Source organism: Bufo bufo, chromosome 3, assembly GCF_905171765.1.
Source record: "Bufo bufo chromosome 3, aBufBuf1.1, whole genome shotgun sequence".
Lineage (NCBI taxonomy): Eukaryota > Metazoa > Chordata > Amphibia > Anura > Bufonidae > Bufo > Bufo bufo.
In genome coordinates, this window is record NC_053391.1 from 408,948,039 (window position 1) to 408,975,941 (window position 27,903).

The 27,903-nt window shown below is 41.5% G+C and overlaps 1 protein-coding gene across 1 annotated transcript; it reads right to left on the reverse strand.

The window, feature by feature from the left end:
* Nucleotides 1-1,603: 1,603 nt before the first annotated feature.
* LOC120993830 (speedy protein 1-A-like) lies at nt 1,604-21,855 on the reverse strand. The gene is made up of 8 exons (XM_040422295.1): nt 21,794-21,855; nt 20,129-20,226; nt 19,499-19,557; nt 19,184-19,266; nt 18,867-19,035; nt 18,648-18,789; nt 18,275-18,364; nt 1,604-1,650 (listed from the first exon to the last, which is right to left on the reverse strand). The coding sequence occupies exons 1-8, from the start codon at nt 21,853-21,855 to the stop codon at nt 1,604-1,606; spliced, it is 750 nt and encodes a 249-aa protein (XP_040278229.1).
* Between the last annotated feature and the right edge of the window lie 6,048 nt (nt 21,856-27,903).

Below are 27,903 nucleotides of genomic sequence, written 5' to 3' on the forward strand. Positions count from 1 at the left end.
TCAATCATTTGCGTATTCAAAGAATGGAGGTGCTCTATGGCCCTAACAAGAGTCCCATTTTGCTCATCATCATTCGCTGGGATAAAAGTACAGAAAGATTCTCCAATAACTGCACAAACTCCTCCTTGAGAAGCGGAATCATGTCGAGAGCATATCGGTTCTGTACCGTTGTCAATCTCAGACCTCTGAGCTCCTCCTTCATGGCATTCAAGGCCTCATCTGTAGTATTAATAAACTTTAATAGCTCGTACCTGTTTTTCTGGATCTATTTTGCATTTGCCGCTGCTTGTACTCCAGGAGTCAACCAACTTGCAAAAAACATTTCAGCTTTTGAAAAGATTTTAAAATCATCTGGAACCTCCTCTGGAGCAAAATATGGATTTCTCTTGATTCGCACATACTCACCTGGAACCCATGCATGCTTAGGGATTACCAACAAGGGATGGATTAATTTAACCATTAAGCACACACCTGACCAGACTACCACATTGCCAATATACATCCATTAGTACAGCAGTCCCTTGACTCAAATATCTCTCATATTTGACCAACTTACATTGTGTGTTTTGTTCCCAACCTTGGCCCATTCCCATCATTAGAATAACATATATTAAATTCCCTCTTTTCTGTGACTTTGAGACCTTTCTCTTCTAGAGCTTCACTCCAAGTTAATGAGGTTACAAAATCTCCCCATACTTTTTACACAGGTTAGTATCGTTTACCAAACTGGAATTGGAAGTGAAGTTCCAAAGAGTCTGGCCTGCACAACCACAATACTTCTACGAAACCTACTAATATGCTTACAGTGAGTTTGTTGAAGTGTTACATGTGCTATCATTAAATGTAAAGAATGACTCTTGCTGCGTTGGAGAAATCTCAGTGTTTGGTTTAGATACAATTGATTGTTTGAACATCTTGTTCTGCAGTTGTTAATAAGAAGGTTCTTCCTACCTATAGGATCATGTATCAGTAGATAGGATGTAATGGAAGTCCACTCATTACAATATCCCACCTTTCCACCTCCCCTTTACATAACTTGTCCACACCCCTTGGGGTCTGGTGAAATGTACCATGTTTCCTAAGTCAGTTCTGCTTTGGTGTATAACAGTGCATTGGTCCTAATCAGATGTCCCAACACATAACATATATAACATACAACATATAACACAATACCAACATAAAACAGACAAAGGGCCCCTTTTGACATGACACTTTTCAACATAAAAATATTCATTGGCGCTCCAAACCAATTTTTTATCCAGACGTTCTGTCAGGGTCTTCATTATTGCTACAGATAAAACATTCACCTAATCATACATTTGGGAGAAAGTAAAAGTAATTAGCAAGAAGCCTCCAAGTGTTCCTGATGTCCATTAAATACAGCTGCAAAATAAAACTCATCAGTTATTTTTATAATTAAAGAACCATATTCACCCAATATTACATTTAACAAATGGCTAATTTTTTACCACGTGGATTTTCTATTATAATTTATTTTATGTTTTTATTTTTAGGATATCCGATTACGATGTATAGTTATTAGGAGAGTACTCTTGACATTTTCAGTTATACCACACATCACACCCTACTTTCCATGCATCCTTCATTCACACAATAAAGCAATGGTAAATGTCACAGCATCTTCATCTCCTAGGAAAGAGAACAAACATCTTAATTAATATCATTACATCAAATTCATAAACCTCACATTATACTGGATTAACCAGAGGTTATCACATACCTCGACCCATATCACTTACTTTCATCCATCTCATATTTTGACTCTACAACCAGCAGCACCTCTCCCCACCTCCACTTTCATTTGGCATTTCTACTCATTTCAAGACCTTTTTGACTCATTCCCCAGCTTCCTTCTTTCTTTTGTCTATGCCAGCCATACCCCATCCTCCAAGGAGAGGAGGGGGGTGAATCCAGACTACACAGAAGCCCCTCTAGCTTCACCTAACTGACTCCATAGAAACTCTCACTCACAATTGTAAACTGGGAAATCTACTATCAGGTCTTATACAGTCTTATATGCCAATCAACATACCCTTAATCCTTTCAAAAGTGTTATAGTATAGCATGCAGTTTATGGAATTTGTTTGCTCTCACCTACATCTACACTCATCAAACCTCCATAGTAGAGTGTACGCCTACCTTAACCTCACACTCGCTTCATAATCCACATACAATCCCCTTTCTACTTACACTGCTGTGGTCTGCTGTTCCTTAACGCACACATTGTATTGAAAAATTCATCAAAAGGTCAGTTACAACTTAAACATTGCAACCATTAACCTTTAGCTTCCTTTCCTACTCCTCCACAGTGCTCACAGTAAAGTCCAAAACACCACACCAAAGGTGTGTCTGCTTACCAAAATGTGGAGTTTCAATCACTCAGCGTATGCAACAAATGGTTAGTGCAGACAGTTAACACAATAATCACGACACAATTACAATGACATATACAAAAGAATTCATCACCCAAGGGATTATTTACGCACTTTCTGGGTCTTTTGCATCGTTTTAAGTAACCAATGAGCCATGCCGCTAACCGTAACTGACCCCTTCCTACTTTGGCCCAAAACCGAGTTTTGGTCCGTAACCAACAGGGTATCTCTTTCTCTAATACAGATCAGATCTTTTGCACTGGTTTATGTAACCAATGAGCCGTGTCGCTAACCGTAACTGACCTCTTCCTACTTTGGTCCGAAACCGAGGTTTTGGTCCGTAATCAATCGGTAGATCACAGTAGGCACGAATAAAACGTAACTTTTAATATTTAATGTTAATAAATCCATCCAATTCAAAAAAATAGATATAAACAAACATTTACATGACATAATAGCTTAGATGGTATCTAAGGGGAAGGGCTGATAGAGAAAAGAGGACACGCGAGGGGACCACGCTATCCCTACGAGGACCCTTACTAATGACTCAACCCACAGGAAGACCCTGATGGTGGATGGCCTGTGGTCCCGTGCCTGCCATAACTCTCCCTCAATAAGACCCTAAAACCTACCAACGCGTTTCCCCTAGTAAAGGTTCATCAGGGGAGAGATAATGGGTAAAGAAACAAATCACAACATAAAATAACATATAAGTCTTAGATATCATGAAAACTCGATGTATCACCCACAAATGGGTATAGATAGTTCGACTAATCTAAAGCCCCAACAGCCATGCCAATCACAAGTGGTCTTAATTATGCAACCAGCTCATTCATCCGTGACCCAGTCTTATTATAGGTTTATATAATTTATAAGATATGTCCAGGAATCACAACCATATAATAAAACACTTATTAATTCTGTGACCAATAAGTGTTACATTATATGGTTGTGATTAGTGAGGGTCCTCGTAGGGATAGTGTGGTCCCCTCGCGTGTACTCTTTTCTCTATCAGCCCTTCCCCTTAGATACCATCTAGGCTATTATGTCATGTAAATATTTGTTTATATCTATTTTTTTGAAGTGGGTGGATTTATTAACATTAAATATTAAAAGTTACGTTTTATTCATGCCTACTGTGATCTAATTATATGTACTGCAGGAATTGCCAATTATAATATATGCATATCCTCGGAGAGGTTAATAGTGATCCGTAACCAATAGGGTATCACTTTCTCTCATACAGGTCTTTTGCACTGGTTTATGTAACCAATGAGCCGTGTCTCTAACCGTAACTGACCTCTTCCTACTTTGGTCCGAAACCGAGGTTTTGGTCCGTAACCAATAGGGTATCTCGTTCTCTCACACAGGATTTAGAACCAGGGCCTGGACAGTAGTGGATCTCCCTATCTGTTACCCGTGTCTTCTTTCTTTAGGGATTTAAAACCAAATCCAATCGAAATTGGACCAAAAAATGATTCAATCAATTAATCATTAATTGATTAATTTAAAAATATATCTTATCCAATTTTAGATTTGGACAGCAGTGACGCGAAACTGACTTTTACCCTTTACTAAATAATATCACATCAGCGCTCAGGAGCCTCCAGCCATCGCGCCTCTGCTGGCCCTACCGCGCACCACTGTGCCGCGTGTCAAAATCGGGGACCGCAGGTAACTAATGGCAACCACGTGGAGAGAAGAATGTACTACAGGCTTCCCCGCCAAAGACAGGAAACCATACTGAAGTTGGAGAGAGTCTCCGCCTTTTTGTACTTCAGGTTTCCTGTTTTTGGGGGCGGATCCTCTCTCGTGGTGTTGTCTTGGGTGAGGGGAAAACATCCCTTTTTATTAAGAATGTTATATTTTGCATCGCCATATACTAACATCCATAACATTATTATTTTTCTGCCAATGTAGATGTCTTAGGGCTTGCTTTTTGCCGGTCAGACAGGCCTTTTGCCGGGTACATAAGACTTTTTGATGACTTGATATTATGCATTTTGGGATGCGAGGTGACAGAAAAAGCTGTTTTGGCGTAATTTTTAATTTATTTATTTTTATGGCATTTACTTGATGGCGTACAAGTGATATTTTTTATAGAGCTGCCAATTTTACAGACATGGCGATACCAAATATATATTTTTTTTAAAAAAAAATTTTAAGTTTTACACAATAAGAATATTTTTAGGAAAAAAATCATGTTTTTGTGTTGCCATTTTCTTAGAGCCATATAATTATATATATATATATATTTATTTTTTATTTTTTATGGAGACACAGTCTCGATCCCCATGAATTTAAATTTTTTATGGTCTCCCCCATGCATGAGATCAATGTGTTTCGCTGTGACGCATATTCCCCAGCTGTTCTCCGATCCGCCTGCACGAGTGGTCTCACCCACATACTCCAAACCACAAACGCAATTTGCTTTATAAATGACCCCCTTGGAACGACAGTTGATAAAACCTTTTATGGGGTATCTTTTATATGTCACATTACTGGTGAATGTGTGACCCTGAACAATGTATGCACAAGCTATGCAGCCACTACAATGATAACAACCAAATATTGGATGAAGCCAACTATCACTGTTTTTTGGTGCACTATAGTGACTGTGGACCAAACGGTCCCATATGTTCCATCCCCTCCGATATGTGATCTGTGGGGCTTCTGAGATGAACGGAACCTCATGAATAGCTGCTAGCAGACGAATAGGAAACGCACCTAAGCGGCTTACACTCCTAGCAATCAGTCTCTAACAGCATACAGTGAATCCCCCTAAGAACGAGACCAAGCTCCATGTTGAGGGTAAAGCAGTGGACAGCCAGAGCTATGTGTTTATTGTTCTTATACAACATTGTTACACATTAGTACCACCCACAGGGTTTTGTAAGACAACCAGTAACCACGTGCAATACACTCAGACACTCCCACACAAAATCCTCCCCTCTGCCTGTGATACAATTACCTTACAAAATGGGTTACTGTAATCATCACAGGCAGGATAATACACAGTTACACAATGTCTTCTGTCCTGGAGACAATTGGGAGTAATTCAATTATCTCTCAGGACAAAGGGAAATCGCCAATACACACGTGGGGATAATAGGACAGAAATCACTATTCAAATATACAATGTCACAACCATTACAGTAAACATAGACATTTAACATATCCCCAGATAGCTTCGGTCTGAGTGCATTCAATTATTAGGTGAATGGCAGTCAGACTACACGAATACAGTTCAATTGCCATGGAGTTTAAGTTTAGCATGGGCTGATGAGAGGGCCCATAATCCTGGGGCAAGAGGCTGGCAACCAGGCTTCTCCAGCACCCAGTGGCGAGGTTGGTTTCGCCACAGATATGCTTTCCTCAAAATATGGTCTGGGTACCCTTTCTCCGGAATCTTTCACGAAGATCCCCTGCTTGTTCTTTAAAGTACCCAAGTGTGGAACAATTTATTTTCATCCTCAAATATTGGCCCGTAGGGATCCCCTGTTTTAGTGGTCTAGAATGGCAGCTTTCCCAGTTAAGTAGAGAATTGGTAGCTGTGGGTTTCCTAAAAGTTTTTGTTTGGATCTCCCCCCTAGGGCCCCTTTCAATCAATACATCCAAAAAGGGAAGTAGGTTACTCGCAATTCCGGAGGTGAATCTCAGGCCTATATTGTTTTTATTTAGGGCTGATAAAAGGTATTTGAATCTCCCCTTTTCTCCCCGCCAGTTTATAAAGATGTCATCTATAAATCTTGCCCATATGACAATATACATTGTGTGTGGGTCGGGGGGATCGGTAAACACTATACTCTTCTCCCACCAGCCCAGGAACAAATTTACATACGATTTCAATAGTCTTAGAATAAAAGAGTTGTGCACCTGAAACTGACAGCCTCTAGTCACCAGAAATTATTTGACTGCTTTTATCCCAAGATTATACAGGATTGAAGAATAAAAGGCCTCAACATCGATGGACCCAAGCACTAAGTCCTCGTGGAGATAAATACCCTCCAGTCTACCAATAGGTCATCCGAATCCCTAATATAGGAGGGTAATGCTTTAACAAAAGGTTCCAGAATTGTATTGATGTAGATCCCAATGTTCTGACTGAGGCTGTTGACTCCCGACACTACACTGCGTGCAGAATTATTAGGCAAATGAGTATTTTGACTACATCATCCTCTTTATGCATGTTGTCTTACTCCAAGCTGTATAGGCTCGAAAGCCTACTACCAATTAAGCATATTAGGTGATGTGCATCTCTGTAATGAGAAGGGGTGTGGTCTAATGACATCAACACCCTATATCAGGTGTGCATAATTATTAGGCAACTTCCTTTCCTTTGGCAAAATGGGTCAAAAGAAGGACTTGACAGGCTCAGAAAAGTCAAAAATAGTGAGATATCTTGCAGAGGGATGCAGCACTCTTAAAATCGCAAAGCTTCTGAAGCGTGATCATCGAACAATCAAGCGTTTCATTCAAAATAGTCAACAGGGTCGCAAGAAGCGTGTGGAAAAACCAAGGCGCAAAATAACTGCCCATGAACTGAGAAAAGTCAAGCGTGCAGCTGCCAAGATGCCACTTGCCACCAGAGCCATATTTCAGAGCTGCAACATCACTGGAGTGCCCAAAAGCACAAGGTGTGCAATACTCAGAGACATGGCCAAGGTAAAAAAAGGCTGAAAGACGACCACCACTGAACAAGACACACAAGCTGAAACGTCAAGACTGGGCCAAGAAATATCTCAAGACTGATTTTTCTAAGGTTTTATGGACTGATGAAATGAGAGTGAGTCTTGATGGGCCAGATGGATGGGCCCGTGGCTGGATTGGTAAAGGGCAGAGAGCTCCAGTCCGACTCAGACGCCAGCAAGGTGGAGGTGGAGTACTGGTTTGGGCTGGTATCATCAAAGATGAGCTTGTGGGGCCTTTTCGGGTTGAGGATGGAGTCAAGCTCAACTCCCAGTCCTACTGCCAGTTTCTGGAAGACACCTTCTTCAAGCAGTGGTACAGGAAGAAGTCTGCATCCTTCAAGAAAAACATGATTTTTATGCAGGACAATGCTCCATCACATGCGTCCAAGTACTCCACAGCGTGGCTGGCAAGAAAGGGTATAAAAGAAGAAAATCTAATGACATGGCCTCCTTGTTCACCTGATCTGTACCCCATTGAGAACCTGTGGTCCATCATCAAATGTGAGATTTACAAGGAGGGAAAACAGTACACCTCTCTGAACAGTGTCTGGGAGGCTGTGGTTGCTGCTGCACGCAATGTTGATGGTGAACAGATCAAAACACTGACAGAATCCATGGATGGCAGGCTTCTGAGTGTCCTTGCAAAGAAAGGTGGCTATATTGGTCACTGATTTGTTTTTGTTTTGTTTTTGAATGTCAGAAATGTATATTTGTGAATGTTGAGATGTTATATTGGTTTCACTGGTAAAAATAAATAATTGAAATGGGTATATATTTGTTTTTTGTTAAGTTGCCTAATAATTATGCACAGTAATAGTCACCTGCACACACAGATATCCCCCTAAAATAGCTAAAACTAAAAACAAACTAAAAACTACTTCCAAAAATATTCAGCTTTGATATTAATGAGTTTTTTGGGTTCATTGAGAACATGGTTGTTGTTCAATAATAAAATGAATCCTCAAAAATACAACTTGCCTAATAATTCTGCACTCCCTGTATAGGACGCCACTTCAGGGGTGTAACCCCTTTATGGATTTTCGGTAGGCTATAGAAGGTAGCCACTGTAGGGTGTTTACAGTTCAAGAAGTCAAATTCCTCCTCAGAGATCAGATCATTAGATCTAGCTTCACGTAGAATTTTAACTATATTGCGATTGGTATATTCCTGTGGGATTAGATTAAAGCCTTTCATAGGTTTCTTTGTCTCGTAGGACACATCGTTCTATATTGTGCAGTATCCATTATCACGATGTTGCCTCCTTTGTCTGAGGTATTAATTGTTATCTCCCTATCCTTTTCTAGATTTAGCAGGGCCTTAAATTCCAATTTTGTACAGTTGAATTTCTGGTTAGGTGTAAGTTTCTATTTCACAGGTAACCTGGTTTACAAACACATCAATGCAGGAAGGATCTCCTATAGGTGGCATTTTGGAGCTTTTATTTTTGAGCGTTGTAAATGGGCCCCTACCCTCCTGCGGGGTACTATCCTCTAAGCTATATAGAAGTCGCACATCCTGTAAAATATCTTGTGGGATACCTAGCTCCCTACTTTCCCGTTTGTTTACCATTTGAAAGTGTTTGTACCATCTCAGCTTCCTGGCAAACAAATTAATGTCCTTCACCCAGTTAAAGAGATTGAATGTTTGAGTTGGTACAAAGGAGAGTCCCTGCTTAGTATTCCCATTTCAGCTGGCCGTAGAGTTTTGGTGGATAGATTCAGTATTTGACTGGGTTGTTGGGGTGACCGTGAGGGGGAGATTTCTGTGGATTGCGTGTCCGTAGATGATATGGCACTCCTTGCTCCCTCGATTTCTACGGCCACTCTCTTTTTCCCCTTCTGATATTTCAGTATCACTCGATGAGATATCGGATTCTTGTTTTTTTATATTGGGTCACTGTACGATCAATAGTAGTGTATACCCTATTTTCAGAAAAGTCCTGTAGATCACTATTAAACTGCCGATGTTTTCGCTCCTTTAAGCGATAATTAAATTTCTCCAGGGCACTCTTTAGCTGCAGTTCTTTGTTTGCAAAATTAGGCTCCTGTTGACATTTTTGTTATCTCTATTTGGTCTTTTAGTGTATTCTCAAGCGTTTCAAGTGTCGTCCTTTCTTCCTCCAGAAGAAGGTGCATGAATCAGATGAAGCTGCTTGTAGCCTCCTCCTCCCACTTGCTCATCAAACTTGAGCTCCTGCACCTACTTACTGGGGAGAGTATGATCCTCAAGCCTCTGGGAACTATCTTATGTTTAATGTAGCTCTCCAGGGACTGGACCTCCACCAGGAAGTAATTTGTTCTTTATAGATTTTAGTCAGTTCCTTAAAGGCTACCTTAAAAAAGGTATCTCTTTTGAGTGAATGCCTTCTCTGAGAACACCTCATTGGTTTTTATCCAAGCCTGTTGCCAAAAATCCTGCCATGCCCTGATATTTACAATCAGACTAATAACACAACCATAGGAATTATTGGTCAATTGTGGTTATATACAAAATGGGTACCCAGTATTAAGCAATTATATAGAACAAAAATGGTGGATGACCTTAGTTAATACTTAACTTTTAATATACAATTAAAATGATGGCCCAATAAGACAATAAACAAACAAACAAACGCACACAATAGTGCAGACACACATAATTGTCACGGTCCCTCCCATGACAGAGGTGAGAAAATCTGAAAAACTGGCGGCACGTGAGGGTATCTGACAGTCTCTCTGTTTTCATCTTGCAGTGTTGTTTGGTAATGACCACACCTGTTGTCAGGTGCAGCTTGTGGTCATTACTGAGGCTCTATTTAGTTCTGACTCACACTGCTTACCATGCGGTTGATATTTCCTACTGGATTTGGTTGAGCTGGTGTGTTCTTCCTTTGGATCTCCTGCTCCTCCATTCTTCTTTAAGCTAAATGCATTTTGTTTTGCATTTTGTTGTTTTCTTGTGTGTGTTGTTGTCTAGGCCTCAGGGAGACTCTGGTTCCTTCATCTGGGAAGGAACCAGTAGTCTCATTCCCTGCCAACACTCCGAGGGCCTTCCAGGGTCTCCAGGGCTAAGGTTCCAGTGTATGAGTATTTCCACCTTCAGGGTCTACTCATAGTGGTAGGAGTCAGGAAGAGGTCTAGGGATTCCTAGGAGGTCACCATCCCTCTCCCTTAGCTTTGAGGCCTAGACTCTGGTCTATTCCTTCTGTGTGCGATCCCCTCCCCATTATCCGTGACAATAACACACAATGGTACAACCTCAGAATTGCTGAGCCACACCACAGGAGTATTCTCTGAGATAGTTGACCCTTAATTGGGGTATAGGTAGGGACCCCCCCGTGTCACTCCTGACTCCTAAGGTGTTTCTTCCTGTTCCTGCGCCGCTCCAGTTGACTGCCCAGCTTCGTGGGGTGGAATGGGGGGCGATTTCTAGACTATATCTGTTCTGTCCCCACATGAAGGCGAATGAAGGTGTAACTGATAATGACTTTGTGACTGTCCTACCTTCGTATCCAAGCAGTGGAGCAGACCGGACCGGCAGATGCTCAGGTTAGATGGATCCAGACGTAGACATGAGGATGCAATCAAACGTGGGTTTATTTGATCCAGAGCAGTGACATACAGTGATGCAATACAGGAATGCAGTAGATGCTGTGATGTGGATGTCTTTCCTGAGGCTAACTGCTGGTCAAAAACTGATGCCTTCACAAGCCAATGTGTGTGTCTCCACTCACAAAGGAATGCAGCACTGAAAATGGCTACAGGAAGTGACAAGGACCAAGGCTGCTAAAACCACGCCCAGAGAGAAAACTTTATAGACAACGAACAAGGCATGCAGCATACGAATTCCGGCCAGCAGATGGCAGCAGAGAACAATATATTGAAACAACATAGTAAAGGAGAGATAATAATGCAGTGCAGGAATTCAATTTGAAAGGAACAGCACAATATCTCTGCATCCAATTGAGCCTTCATCTTTACTATTAAGTTAATTTGAACTTCTTGTTTGTTGATAAACTGCTGACATATATTGTTGCGAGTCCCCTGATGAGTTAGCCAGTTAGCCCAAGGCCAACGAAATGCGTTGAGAAAGCTATCTCCATCCATACCAGGCCCCTTGTGGTTGTTTCCTTCCCTCTGACGAAACTGGGCAGTCAACTGGCGCGGCGCAGGGACAACAAGGGACACCCTAGGAGTCAGGAGTGACACGGGGAGGGTCGCCCTTTTGAGAGTGAGCGTTTTTGCACCCCCTGTGCTGTAATAGATAGTGATCATATAGTAGGGATTTATAGGGGAAGAGACCCAGCACTGGAACCCCTCCTTTCCCTACCTATACCCTAATTAAGGGTCAACTATCTCAGAGAATACTCCTGTGGTGTGGTTCAGCAAATCTGAGGTTGCACGATTGTGTGTTGTGTGTCTGCACCATTGTGTGTGTTTGTTTGTTTATTGTCTTATTGGGCGATCATTTTAATTGTATCTTGCAGATTTTGAACAAAGCAATGATGTTGTCTCCCGACAGCATGGAGAAAGACTGCCAGATGGGAGATACTCTTGCATCAGACTTTTCACCCTCCCTGCCACTTTAATCAGATTATGATATATCATGGTGGGCTCATTGCCTCCTCACGATATCCTGCCCTGACTGATGCTGTCACTACCACTGACCTCACTACCAATACTGTGGCTATAGGTGCCACTATTACCACTACCACCACTAACAGAGCTATGAATACCCCCACCTTTCCCTGAACTTCCTCCTCAGGGAAATCCAAATGCTGACTGCTCTCACACAAGTCATCAATAGGGATACTCTCTTGAGTATCTGTCATAGGGCACGGTGTGGTTTTGTTGTCACTTGCTAGGAAAAAAGAAGGCACCTTCTAGTAGGAGGCAGTGAAGACAGAGAGGACGCTTCTCTTCCAGAAGTAGGAGCAGGAGGAATGCTGTGATCGCTGGCTCCAAGGCACCTCTACATCATCCTGCTGTAACTTAGAGGAGGAGTTAGCCATCTAATCCATAATCTTATCCTCTTTCTCCTCAATGATGTTACTGAAGCCAGGGAGAACTGTGGCCTACTTCTACTACTTCTGGCCGTATAGCTGGTGCTGCTACTACATTCTGGCTCTGCAAGGACAAGACCTGGATCTTTCGTTTTGATTTTGAACTCTCCCGTATTCCAGACATTTGATTGATGCCTAATGCAAACTCACAATTTTTCTAAATGAAAAGTCGTGAATTTAGTACACAGTCACACAAATTATGGAATATTTATAGCAAAATTGCAAGTGTGTTTTCTGTAACTTAAAGACAAAGAGCAATTAAATGTTCTGTCCGCATCAGTATGTCCTTTCCGTTGCCCCGCAAAAATAATAGTGCATGTCCTATTTTTTTCTAGTTTGCGGACAAGGATAGGCATTATTACAATGGATCCGCAAAAAAAAAACAGATGTCATACGGAACGTCATCCGGTTTCTTTTGCGGATCCGCAATTTGCGGACCGCAAAACACATATGGTTGTGTGCATGTAGCCTAAATCTGATGGGCAGCAAGATATAACTGAGCTAAGCAAGTTTTAGGTAGAAAAAAAAATATTTTTCCTCTTTTCCTTGGTTCTCTTCTGGCCCTTTGTTTACCTGCAATAAAAACAATCTCTGCCCCTCCCCCTGCTCTGCAAAGGGAGTGAATACAAGTGCTGACCTGAGTGACATGTCTGCCTGCTGGGAGACTCAGCAGCATTTTGTATGTGTAGGACTACAGGTCCCAGCTGTACAATGACACTGCTGATACACACAGGATCTTCCCCCTACCTGTTGTGCAATGCTCTGCAGAACTCCTCTGTCAGCTCCTGCGCCCGGCATTTGTCTCCTCACTGCCTGCAGTTACTCAGTAAAGCATTCAGCCCTGAGTCTGTGCTGCTGAAGGGGTTAAGAATCCAGGGAGAAAGCAATAAGGCAGTGCAGGGGGGCGTGGCCAGCACAGTGAAGTCTAGTGTACAGACTCATATCTGCTCTCTCAGGCTTGTGCACTAATCATTATCAGAGCAGGGAGAGAAGCTGACATCACAGGTCATGTGACCCTCAGCAAAATCTGAGAAACCAGCAACTTGAGATAAAGTATGTGAATTATAAAGTCTTTTCATTTGCCTAGTTAGAAACATACAAAGAACAAACAAATTATTCGGACAACCCCTTTAACAACACCAGAAAAAAGAAAGTGCAATTGCTCAGCAGAAGAATGCTATTGGGGTGCTGGCAATAATAATATGTAGAAACTTGAGGTTCTGGGGGAAAAACAACTGTCTCTCTGTTCAAATGAGAAAAAAAGAATATTTGTTCTTCTAGGTTGCTAGTTTTGTAGCACATAATAGCAAAAATGAGGTTATGCAGCAGCTATATTATTAAGCACTGTGGCCCCAGCTCCTCACTCCCTCAAACTGCTTTCCCTGATCAAAGTTTCTGTTGCGACAAGAAATAGTGTGGATTCTGTGTGACAACCAAGGGATGGCAGCTACTAACCCCAAGGGTGTCATTCAGCACTCTGACAGGAGACAGGACAGAACGCAGCAAGAGAGAAACTGAACCACTACCTACAGGATTAGCTAATATGGTTGACAGCTGACTCACTGAGTCAGACAACAGGTAACACTCCAACAGCTCAAGTTGGGGTTAGAATTGCAGTTAGTGTGAATTGAGTCCAATAGCAGACATGGTGGTGAGAAATGGTATTGCAGAGAAGACTGGCGTAAAGGCAGCAGATGATGATGATTGTCAGATTCAGAAGGTGAAGCGTGATCAGAGACAAGCAAGAGGTCAGAAGCCGGTATCAGATAATAGCGTGGCTCAGAGGATCAGACAAGTTCAGGATCAGACAGACAGGTCCAGTATGAGCCAATCAGGACAAGCCTTTCCCTCCCCTTCTTCCTTCCAGGATCTTGTGAGCCTTCCTCGTGGTTTTGCCTGCCAACTTGTGAATTAAAATAGAGCTGAGCATTATTTACAGGATTCATCTAAAGTGACCCTGAAAAGGTTTGGGTTGATTTAGTGCAGGGATGGCCAACCTGCGGCTCTCCAGCTGTTGCAAAACTACAACTCCCAGCATGCGCAGACTGCCTTCAGCAAACAGCAGGGCATGGTGGGAGTTTTAGTTTTGCCACAGCTGGAGAACCTCAGGTTGGCCACCCCTGATTTAGTGGATAAATGTTTGTGAAATTCGTAACAAACCCGGATTGTTTGTTACAAATGCATATGATTACAAATTCATATGATTCACTGGCTGAATGGTCATAATGTTTGGACTCATGTGATCTTGAGCCACAAGCATAGTAGGCGGATTTCACTTCTTGTAATATTGAGGCTGTGTTCAAGGGACTGTTAGGAGGAGGCAGCAAAGGGATGATGGAGGGTGTAGTGGGTGGCATTTTCAGGTGTAGTGGGCATTTACATTTTTGCCTCATCTTACAACACACAGCACTATGGGAAGCGTTGTGGCTGCAGCTCATCTAACCCCCCAACCCGGGAGTTTCAGTTGTATACAATGGAGCGCAGCGGAAGCATAGAGATTGAAGTGAAGTTGACAGGTATACTATTATGTTCTGTACGAGACTAGATGAGGTTTAAACAGTTATATGACATCTTTTAGAATCCTACATAACCCTTTGAGGACCTGGGGACAGGTTAAGTGCTTTGAAGTGTGGAAGTACATAATATCCGATAATGATTGCCCATTTTTCGAGCGAAGCTCATAAAAAATCAGAAAATTAGTGCTGGATAGTGTTAAGCGAATCGTGCTTCAGATCGTAGATCCGAAGTCGCTTCGTTCAAAACTTTGAATGCTGTAAGAAGATCTGTCTCCGTCTAGCATTCAAATGAATGGGCTTCGTGGAGGTGAAATTAGTTAAGTACAAAGTCTCACAAGACTTCGTGAAGAATTTTAGCTTTCTATTCTGCAACTTGAAAACCATTTCAAAACTACAATCCGAAGTTGGCTACGGTACTGAGGCACCAAGTCCACTTCAGATCCCAGTATTGAAATTGTTTTCAAGTTGAATAATTAAAGTCCGAAGTTATTCAACGAAGTCTTACAAGACTTTGGATATAACAAATTTCACCTAAAATTCTTCCTAAAAACCATGACAGAAAATTCCATGTTAGAAAATCCGGATGCCGCTCCTTCCCTTCTGAGCCCTGGAGTATCCCCAAATAACAGTTTACGACCACAATTGGGTGTGTTACTGTATTCATGAGAAAGCGGGTAGCAAATTGGGGGGGATATTCTCCTGTTATCTTTTGTGAAAAAGAAAGTTTGGGCCTAAAGCACCATTTTATTTAAAATGGAAAATCTGCAAAAAAAGTGACATTTAGAAATTTCACCTCTATTTTACTTTAATTCCTTTGGAATACCTAAAGGGTTAACAACATTTCTAAAACCAGTTTTGAATAGTTTGAGGGGTGTCATTTCTAAAATGGGGTCATTTATGGGTTGGTTCTATTATGTAAGCCCCACAAAGTGACTTCAGAACTGTATTGATCCTTAAAAAGTGGGTTTTGAAAATTTTCAAAAAAATTTTAAGAATAGATTTTCCGGATGATACCGGAGAGACGGATCCGGCATTTCAATACCGATCAGGATCCTGATCTATCTGACAAATGGCATCAGTTTGCATGCATTTTGACGTATCCGGCAGGCAGTTCTGGCGACGGAACTGCCTGCCGGAATCCTCTAACGCAAGTGTGAAATTACCCTTACCACATAAAGTGTCATATGTCAGATTTGCAAAATTAGGCCTGGTCAGGAAGGGGGTAAATGGCCTGGTCTGGAAGTGGTTAAAGAACTCCATTAAAGGGGTTCTGTCACTTCAGCAAATCACATTTATTATGTAGAGAAAGTTAATACAAGGCACTTACTAATGTATTGTGATTGTCCATATTGCTTCCTTTGCTGGCTGGATTCCTTTTTCCATCACATTATACACTGCTCGTTTTCATGGTTACAGATCACCCTGCAATCCATCAGCATTGGCCATGCTTACATACTATAAAAAAAAGCACCAGCCTATGTGAGCTCCCACAGTCCCAGCCACCAGAGAGGCCGGCATCTTTTTTCTATAGTGTGCAAGCACGACCACCACTGCTGGATTGCAGGGTGGCTGTAACCATGGAAACGAGCAGTGTATAATGTGATGAAAAAATGAATGCAGCCAGCAAGGAGGCAATATGGATAATAACATATAAGTAAGTGGCTTGTAGTAACTTTCTCTACATGATAAATGCCACTTGCTGAAGTGAAACAACCCCTTTAAGCATCAGCCACAATGATAGATCTGGCTTAGTTTAAGCCTTTAAGGATCTATGATGATTATATCAGTCATGAGCAGGTGCTACTTCCTGCACCATGATATATCCATCATGAAGATCTTGTGGGCATTGCCCAAGCCTTCACGAGATTACAGCGGGAGCTCTTCGGTTATACACTGCCAGGCCCTTGCCACAACTGTCTGAATTAAACTAGCTCCAATACCAGCAGTTTAACCCGCTTAGAAGCTGCTGTTAGTAGTGATTATGGCATCTAGGGTGATTGACAAACTGAGGGAGCTCCCTCTTTCCGGCAAACGGCACTCTAAAATGCGATCACAGGATACATTACTACGGCAGTGTTATAAGTGATTAATATCCGATCAGTGAGGGTCCGACATCCCGCAACCTCACAGATTAGCTGTTCCCTGCAGCCTTGACACTAGAACTAGCACTTTGGAATAGGCAGTATGGCTCAGTTCAAAATGTAGTGGCCATGCTGGGTTACTGGAGCTCAGCTTCTATTTAATTCATAGGGATATGAGCAGTAACCCATCATGGCCACTACACTTTGAACTAAGCATTGTTTCCTACAGCATTGTTTCCCGAGGATAGATTATCAATACCAGGAGCCTGGAAAACCCCTTTAAGTGCACAGTAATGACCAACGTGAGGAATTATTAATTTGCAGTGAAGCATGCACACGTTCCTCATAGAGGTTGTGGGAAGAAGAGGTCCCACTTATCAGTCTTGTGAGGGAAGCGATCATTGCTTAGTGTGCGCCTGGGTAGCTGGTTGACCTCTGCTGAATCAATCCCAGCACCCAATACCCTATCAGCATTGAGCATGTCAGGGATAAGGCACTGGAGCTCCAAACATAAAGAAGTTCTGACATCTACATCCTGCTGCTTGGAGGGTCTGGAATGCACAGAACTGGGCGGTAGAGACCCAAAGATGACCCTGGACAACTGCACCTTTTGCTTTCCTTAGAGTCCATCTCTGAACCATAGTTGATGGTGGTTCTTTGCTAATAGGCCTCAATGGAGAAATAATAGTGACCAGTGAAATCCACAAATGCTCATTTATTTCAGTGTGCTGCATGAATTGCCTATTTTTTATCCAGTGGTTGCATAGAAAACAAGCATTTACATCAAATAATAATTGATTAGTCACCAAAACCAGGAGATCAGTTTGTCTCTTTATCCCAAATCCCACATTCTCCACATTTTCTAAATAATGTTTTTCTTTCAATCACAAAAATGGAAGAAATGACTCGGAGACGGTAAAGTGTGTTAAATAATGTAAAGTTTATTATGTGTATATGTGTATTTTATATGTGCTGGTTACCTCCCATCACTCACGAAGAGCGTACAGCAGCACTCAGGACAGGAAAAACCCCCAGTGGAGGAAACCTGTGGGAAGCCATGGCTGCTGTACTGCCCTTCCTCCAGGCATACTAAGGGAGGTTACCGCTATAACATACGTTTTGGTGTGTGTGTGTGTGTGTATATATATTGTGATTGTGTGCAATGATTAAAAGGGTTTTCTGAGATTTAAATACTGATGACCTATCCACTGGATAGGTCATCAGTATCTGATAAGTAGGGATCCGACACCCTGACCTGTGCCGATCAGCTGTTTGAGGAGGCACCAGCGTTCCTGTGAGCGACATGGCCTTCTCGCAGCTTACCAAGCACAGTGCTATATAGCGCCTATGCTTGATATTGCAGTGCTACTGCAAGCGCTGCTATCTTCTCAAACAGCAGATCAGCTGGGGTCCCGGGTATTGGAGCCCCGCCGGTCACACACTGATGACCTATCCAAAGAATAGATCATCAGTATTTAAGTCTCGGAAAACCCCTTTAAGTGTGTGCATTTATGTGTGTTTATGTGAGTGTGTGACTATGAATGATACATACCATCATCCAGGTCTTCATCCATCCTGTCCTCTCGATCTTCTTCTCCTTGAAGGTCCAGCGGCCATGTTCTCCATCCTGGCAGCAGCACATCTAAGTTATGAATAGAAACCACAGTAGAAAACATTATAAAAATGTTCATTGTGGGAATAAACATAAAAATGTTATAATGCTCTTCTATAAAGGTCACATTACTTAGAGAAAAGTTTAGCATCCAAGAACTCCCCACCCCCCCTTCCTGACCTACATACACGTACAAAGTTTTTTGTCACAATAAAATTACACTTACCACAGATGTTTGTCAGTCTGCTGTACTGCGTTCCTATGTGTCTGTCTGGCAGTAGATGTTCTCCTCCTCAATGGGCAATGCGGTTACAAAGAGAGCAGGGTTCAGGGCTGATCCATGGGCCTTTGATGGAGAATTCTGTATCTTTCCTCCTGAATTCGCGTATGGCCCAGCTGTGATGGACTTTCCTCTCTCTCTTCCATGCCCAATGTCCAGGGTCTTGTGCCATGATCTGGAGTTAAATATCTTATACATTATTATAATCACTATTGGCTTCTAATCACAGTTTATAGCTTTTATGTTACTAACCAGATCACAGGTGGCCCGGTCCACCCAAGCTCTGAATCCCATCCGGATGAACAATAGGTTACGCAGTTGGTGAAGCTGCTCCCGCTGTATGGTCCACGTCCATCCGAAGGCCCAGGGGTAGATCTCCTCTCGAAATGGCTCGTCCTCTTCAAATTGGTTGGCCAAAAATCTGGAAGAAAGAGTATGTCAGAAGACAATGAGAAGAACCAGTACTGATATCACTGATAGTAATATTATATGCATGATATTTTGTAGGCTTTTTACACAATGAATATTAAATATATACATATTGGTTCATGATAAAAAAAAAACCTTACAGAGATGGAAAGAAATATTTTCTATATTCTTCAGTAGGCAGTCCTGCTCTTCTGAAGTAGGTGAGGACCATGGCCAGGAGATACTAGTGGGGTGAGAAGCAGAGTTAGAGGCTGGTGATACATTTCCTATGTAAATATATTATACAGTACATATATGTGTTCAGTATGTTCCTTAGTATGTCCACAATCCTAATGCAGATATAAGAGCTGCAGCATCTATTGATGACTATAATACCACCAGGTCATGCAGTGCAGTGTTTCCCCAGCCTGTCTTCTGAAATCTAGAAGAATTTCTGTCCCTCTATATAATAATACCTTGTCCGAGATCTTCAAGCAGCTGTCGCTGATAAGAAATAACTGGATGTTCTCGTCTTCTACAAAATAATAAAAACAGGATTATTTCACTATGTAATTGATACCTTCTGAACTATAACAGTATGACCTCCATATACAGTACAGAAACATGCTGATAAACCTCAGTGAGACATCATATTATAATCAGCACCTGAGCAGTGAATTCACCAGTGACCAGTGCGGCACAGTTACTGAAGCTATATGGCAGTTTTCTGGCGTATAAAAGTCTCAGTGTCTTGAGCAAGCCACATTTTGCTTTGAAGTTATTTTTATTTCGTGATTTTCCAATGCCCATGAAAATGGTCAGGGATTAGTGGAAGAAGATGAGGCATTTTTATAATAATTTTTGCCAGAAAACTGGTGTAAATAATAAATGAAGTCTATGGCAGCCGGTACATGATGTAGATTACAGTTTATGGTGCACTGATGGCACAAGATGTAGCACATTTTTTAAGAGTCCTGTGCCTCAATAAATTCAGTGCATCTTACTACAAATAACCTCTTATCTGGACTGGCATATGAAGTACCAGTCTTTAGTAAATGTGTCCATAGTGTCTGGTTGGCATGCTTGGAAGGTGCATTTAGTCTTACCAAAGAGTGTGAAGAACGCGGCCCGCTCTTCTGGATGAAGGATGTAATCATCCATCTTCCTCTTCTTCATGGATTCTTCCTGGGTGGCAGACAGTGAACTGTGATAGAAGATAGATATTACAGAATTAGGCCTCATGCACATGACTACAATAAGCATTACTTCTGATTTGCTGGGAGCTGTATCATGGCACCAGGAGATGTCGGCCTATGCTGCACCTCAGTTCTTCTATATTTCATAACAGTGGTGTCCTCACCATGTAGGTGGATCATGTCACTGCTAAGGGGCCCAGCACTGAGCTGCTTCCTATGTTCTCAACATGACACCATGGCATTTTTCTGCACCCACACTAGAGGGAACTCAGTGTATAAACATTTTACAGCTTCTATTGAGTTCAATAGTAACTGTATAAACTCCTATCCACTGAGCTCCGCTTAGTGGTTGCTGCAGATGACAGTTTTATCATGTATTATATGAGAAGCAGGAGACAAAAGCTGTATGGGGAGGATTTATCTATGTCTAGTATTAAGCCATACATTGAGAAATATGGTGTAATATTATTAAAGCACCAGTTCCAATTTTTCAAACTTTATTTCAATTCTTCTAGTTAATTATATAAAAATCCTAAGTTTGGCACAAATCTTATTGGAAGGAGGGCCCTTAGTGATTGTTGCTATGGGGGCTCTATGTGTACACTCCTGTTTCCTTGAAATACAGAAGGATTTCTTTGAATACTCATATCTGATTAGACCTCATTCACATTGGGGTTACCTATAGCATGCCTTTTTTTTGCTCATATACAAAGACAGGAGTTTCACCTGACCAGTTATAACCAAGGGTTATAACTACAGTATTGTGCAAATTAATGTGAACATAACCAAATAATAAGTATTTTGGTTATGGCAACGCTGTTCTGATTTTGACAGTTGTTTTGATGGTAAATCATTTAACCTTATGATCGCCATTACTTAAGGCCACAAAAACGTACAATTAATAATTATTTTTAGCTTATGTTTGAGCGTTTTTGATATTGGGGTGAAAATCCATGACTCTACAGCAGTGGTCCCCAACCTTTTTTGCACCAAGGACCGGTTTCATGCAAGACAATTTTCCCGGGGACCGGGGGGATCTAGTCCACACTGACTGATTCACGCGCATAACAAAACACAGGGTGCATATTAAAATATATAACACTATGTATGAGGCGGCTGGGGCCAAGGTGACATTATATTGCATGGGGCCACAAAGACATTATACTGTACGAGGCGGCTGGGGACAAGGTGACATTATACTGCATGTGGCAACAGCTTCCCCCATACAATATCTATTCAGTGTCTGCATGGCATGAATAGCTGAGGGCTTGCTCGGCTTTGTAGTGCACTTAAGGCCATAGGTTGCTTCTTTAACTAACTTATTGTATGATGCAAACACAAAGCATTACCTACCTCAGGCAGTAACAGTAACAACCCCATGACAGCAGATAGGGCCCACACAGCACACAGGGTCATGCACTGGTAGTGACCAGCCCGAGTAATGTACAGCAAGCCACACTAACCTGAAAACACTACACTTCCGGCTGCGCTAAGCCCCACCCCCAATCCATTTATAGCCAATCAGCATTTGTCTTACCACTAATCAATCAGCGGGCCTGTTATAGCTGCTCTCACTTCAGGTGTACATGAAAGAAGCACTGGGATTGGCTGGGAGCAGCTGCCTGAGGGATGGTCATACTGGTATGGAGATTGCCGGCTCCTGCATTTTTACTTGTCTGTATTTTCGAGGCCCGGCAAACAATCATCCAGGGCCCGGTCCTGGGCCGCGGACCGGTGGTTGGGGACCACTGCTCTACAGTACTCAGAAGACTCTTGGAAGGTGGAAGAAAAGCCTTGAGGCCACAGAAAAAACAACTCTCGACTGACCCTATGATGAAAAAGAGACTGAATTGGGCCAAAACATATGCCAATTGGACCAAAAATAACTGGAGGAAGGTGCTTCTCTCAGACGAGACACTTTCTAGGGCAGGGCCAGCGATCAAAATTCGTTTGTAAGAGGGTGAATGAAAAATTTACTGCAGCCCATATTGTTCAATCTGTCAAACATCCAGTTATGAAGATGTTCTGGGGAAGTTTTTCGTACTCTGGACCTGGCAAACTTATTACAGTAGAAGGAATGATTAATAGTGAAAAATATAAAGCAATGCTAGATCGATGTTTGGCTCAGGAGCTGGAGAAAGTTCAAGCCAACGGCAATGCAATGTTCCAACAAGACTCAGCTCCATGCAATATTTCTGAGACTAGGGTGAAATATTTCAAGGACAAGAAGATTAGCATTTTGGACTGGCCTGGAAATTTGCCAGATCTCAATCCTATTAAAAATGTATGGGCGATCTGCAAGGCCAAATTACAAAAGATGGACTGTACGACGAAAAACAAGATGGTGGAAGCAGTAATTCAGGTGTGGTTTCGAGAGGAGGCAATCGAGAATATTTGTAAAAATCTAGTTGACTCCATGCCGAGCCGAGTTCAGGCTGTGATTACAGCAAAGGGAGGACATATTTCATATTAAATAATAGTATTTAAACTTTGTTTATAGGTCTAAGAATAGTTTTATTTCAAATAAACAATATTTACGAAAAAAATCCTTGTGTTCACATTTAGGCTACTTTCACACTAGCGTTCGGGGCTCCGCTTGTGAGTTCCGTTTAAAGGCTCTCACAAGCGGCCCCGAACGGATCCGTCCAGCCCTAATGCATTCTGAGTGGATGCGGATCCGCTCAGAATGCATCAGTCTGGCACCGTTTGTCCTCCGCTCCGCTCAGCAGACGGACACCTGAACGCAGCTTGCAGCGTTCGGGTGTCCGCCTGGCCTTGCGGAGGCAAACGGATCCGTCCAGACTTACAATGTAAGTCAATGGGGACGGATCCGTTTGAAGATGACACAGTATGGCTCAATTTTCAAACGGATCTGTCCCCCATTGACTTTCAATGTAAAGTCAAAACGGATCCGTTTGCATTATCATGAACAAAAAAAAAACAAAAAAAAAAATTTTTTTTTTTTTTTTTGTTCATGGTAATGCAAACGGATCCGTTCTGAACGGATCTAAGCGTTTGCATTATAGGTGCGGATCCCTCTGTGCAGATACCAGACGGATCCGCACCTACGCAGGTGTGAAAGTAGCCTAATTCTCACAATACTATATATAATCATCTATTTCATGTGAAATAAACCACAAAAATCAGCAGTCCAACATATTCATCATAAAAGGCATTCTCCTTCAGTGTAAATCTGATATTAGTGTTGTGCTGTGAATATTATAGAATATATGTAGTGATGTGTAATGTTCAGTATGGATTTGCTGGTGTAAGGGTATAAGCTATGGTGCCTGCAGGGATAGAAACTCCTCCACTTACTCCTCTCTCTTCCTCTTCTTCATGGTCGCTTCTCCCGTTCTTCCTGGGAAGCTTGAAAAGAACAAAAATAAATTAATATTATGCAGGGTGAATGAGGCCAAGGGCACCTTTTTAAAATTTTTATTTTTCCATTAAAGGGGTTGTCCAGCCTTTGCTAATTAAAATCCTATCTTCAGGTTAGGCCGTCACTCGTAGATTAGGAGGGGTCTAGCACTGCACACCTTCATAGAACAATATGCTATAGCTCTTTCAAGAAATTTGGCACTGGTATTACATAGCAACATTACTTTTATACAACAACCTCAGTTTCTCTATATTTTTACATAATAACCTCTGATTCTCCATATTTTGGACATTTATATTGAAACCTTTGTGTTTTATCAATAAAGTCCAATAGATTTTGGTTTCCTTACAAATTTCCCAATGGTCAGTTTCGGGGATGACATAAATCAGCAATTTGCAATTTGCCATCTTTGGCACCAATCAGCTAGTGATGGCCTATACTGAAGACAGGATATCACTTAGTAAAGGTTGGGCAACTCCATTAAAATTTTCCTTCACTTAATTAAAACTCATTGGAGTGACATAAGCTTAGACAGGGAGTCCAGACCTGCACCAGATTTATCCAGTGGCCCAGGCTGGATGATAAATGTGGTTCATGGATGGCCAGTTTTTTTAATTCTATACCAACTATTAGCTTACTTTGAGACAGAATTTTATGTCAGAATTGTGGGGGTAAATGTTGTTATATATGTTAATATTATAACACACCCCCTTTCCTGCGATGCCATTTCTACTGGTCGGCCTAGGCACTTATATTTTGTCTAAACCTACATTTACCATATTAATACAAATTGGCACCCAAGTTTCTCCATATTTCTACACGATAACCTTTGGTTTCCTTATAATGATTCCCCAACGGTCAGTTTCAAGGATGACATAAATCAGCAATTCCACTGATCAGATGACGGTTTTTTACCTCCGTTGAATCGCACTTAGCAGGTGGTTCTTCAGTGCGCAGATCCCCATCTTCGTCTCTCTCCAAAAATTCGTCGCTTTGTCTCTTCTGCTCGCAGAAGTAAGGAGCCTGTCGTATCTCTAACAGAGAAATCGCAGACTGGCACCAACTGTCAGTTTTCTTCCTACTTTGAATTCAAATCCTGCAATTCTATTGGTTGAAGCTGTGGTGATTTGTGCAGAATTTAAAGAGACAGTGCATTCTTATAACACTCAGCATCCATACAATACAAGTACTTTTTTAGTTATCCTTATATTTATCATCCTTATTGCTTCTGGTGCCATTTTTGAAAGCTGCCATGTTTTATGCATGCCTACATTGAAGTCTATGAAAGTTACAAAAAGAGCCAAACTTGTGGTGTACAGTTGGAACTGTGGGGGTCATTTATCAAACTGGTGTAAACTAGAACTGGCTTAGTTGCCCATAGCAACCAATCAAATTCCACCTTTCATTTTCATAAATCTCCCCCTGTGTCTGCTATAATTTGATGTACTACAACTCCCATTTTCTGCTACATCTAGCCAGGTTTTCTGACTTTTGGACCATACAGATTTGGGGGAAAAAATAAAAAATATATAAAAAAGGGGATAGCTCACAGGACTATCTTGGAATGTAACATGCAGGGTGCCAAAGGGTGAAACTTCTTAGGCAGTGGTAATTAGATAAAATTAGAATGAAGTATATAAAAAATATATATATATGTATAAATGCAAGATTTAAGAGAAAACGTATGGAAGATAAATGATAACCACACCAAACTAGGGGGCGCTAATCCAAATAATAGGAGTTAGATATATATAGTGCACTTACTATCTTATGTTAATTTAACATCTTTATTACTATAAAAAGCGAGTACACAAAATGCAAATTCATCCTTATTATAAATTTTCATCATTTTTTCCCTTAACCCCATTACCCCCCACCCCACCCTGCGATGCGTCCACCCCCTCCCCTCCCCCAACCCCGCTCGAGAAGAAATAGTGAGAAGGGAAGAGAGAAGAGGAAAAAATAAATAAAAAATTATATATAAATAAGTAAATAAATAAATAATATATTCCACGTACAGTCATATCAGAACTTCCAGCCGCCCCATATCTTAAACCATTTCTCTAATCCACCCCTCTGCTTATAGAGAATCCGTTTGTAGTTTTTTACCTTGTTAACCAGGTTTATCCAATTGTTTACCTCTGGGGCATGACGTGCGAACCAGCTCTGACTGATCAGGAGCCTGGCCAATAGTAGTGTTCTACCTAGTAGGATCTTTTGGGATTTATGGCTACTTAATGTCGAAAGATCGTTCAGTAGAAATAATTGTGGCTCAAGAGGGATCCATATTTTTAATTTGTGGGTGAGGAAATTATTAATACCATTCCAGTATGCTCCAAGTTCTGGGCATGCCCAGATCATATGCAGATAATCCGCACCGACAGTATCACATCGAGGACACTTGGAGGTATCTTTTATTCCACACTTGTTTAACCAGATGGGGGTGACATATAATCTGTGATAAATATTAAACTGTATTAGAACGTGATTAAAATTATGAGAAAGTACATCTGGATTAGTAAAAATACTCCCCCACCCTACCATTTGTATATTTGGGCAGTATCTCTCTCAGGCCTTTGCCCTGGTTATTGTGTCTCATAAAATCGTGACTTATTTAGTAATTTAGATATATTTGAAATCTTTATTCTTAATGGTATCTTCCCGAACCTCTCATTTAACGGAGAAGAATTATCTATTTCTAGCAGTGATTTATCATCCAAACTAAAAAGTGGCGAGCGAAGCTGAAAATACCTAAACAAACATAGATTCTCTACACTATGTGATAATTCCACGAACGACTTAATTTCTCTATTCTTAACAACCTGTGCCATATAAAGAATCCCATTCTTTTGCCAGAATTGATCCATTGCTATACCATCTAAAGTCTGTAAGTGGATATTGTGCCAGAGGGGCGTGAATATAAGTGATCCCTTCACCCCCAACCATCCTCTAGTAATAGCCCACATCTTCAATAGTAATTTTGTAGTCCCTTTATAACCTCGATCCCTGTTAATCAATAGCCCAGATTCCAGAAGCGTAAATATATTATTATGCGCAGAGCTTCTTACTAGGCTACTTAGAAGTGTACTATTTGGCCATTCATTACACATCCATAGCTGAGCAGCAATAAAGTAGCCTTTAAAGCATGGGAGATTTAAACCCCCATGCTCCAGCGGCTTATATAGATATTCTAGTTTGAGTCTCACTCGTTTTCTTCCCCAGATCAAGTCATTAATTATTCTTTCGATAAGTTTGAAATATTTATCCTCTATCCAAATAGGTATATTCCTAAGGACATAGAGGAATTGGGGTAGGATTACCATTTTAACCAGTGAAACTCGGTCAGCTCTGGATAAAGGAAGTCTCAGCCAAATCCTTATTTTTGCTCTAGTTTTTGTTATCAATGGGATCAGGTTAAGATGTACAGAATTTTCAACCTTGGGAGATATCGTCATACCCAAGTATTGAAAAGTATCAACAACATCTAGCTGGGTTATCAAGGACTCCTTTTGGGGCACCGGGTCTATTGGCATCAAAATGGTCTTTGACCAGTTTATTTCTAGGCCTGATACCTCACAAAATAGTTTAACCCTACGGATAATTCTTGGGACAGTTATCTCTGTATTATCTGCGAAGAAAAGGACATCATCCACGTATAGAGAAAAGCGATCTTCCACACCTAATGTTCCAAATCCTTTAATTTGAACATCCTGCCTAATAACCAAGGCCAGGGGCTCAATATAAATATCAAATAGGAGTGGAGATAGTGGACAGCCCTGGCGAGTACCTCTATTTAGGTCAATACTGGCAGTAAGGCTCCCGTTGAGACTCAACTTAGCCGTAGGGGATCTATAGAGTGTTTTAATCATATTTATAAATCTCTCCCCAAAGCCCATCCTCAGCAAAACCCTCCATAGGAATCGCCACTCCACCCTGTCAAAGGCCTTAGAGGCGTCTAAAGACAGGATGGGAGAGAGCAGACCCCCCAGGAGCCTGTATATTGGCAAAAAGCCGATGAAGATTATGATGTGTACCTTTGTTTGGAATGAAACCGTTCTGGTCCGGATGGACAATGGAGGAGATAACCCCAGAAAGTCTTGTGGCCAAGATCCTCGCCAGGAGCTTTACATCTGCGTTCAACAGTTAGATCGGTCTATAGGATCCCAAATCTGTGGGCTCCTTACCTTTTTTTGGAATTAATATTATTACAGCTTCCATCATTGAACCCGGCAGGTTCCCCTCCTCCAGCAATACAGCAAGGACCTCCAATAATCTAGGAAAAACAACCTCTTTATATTTACCA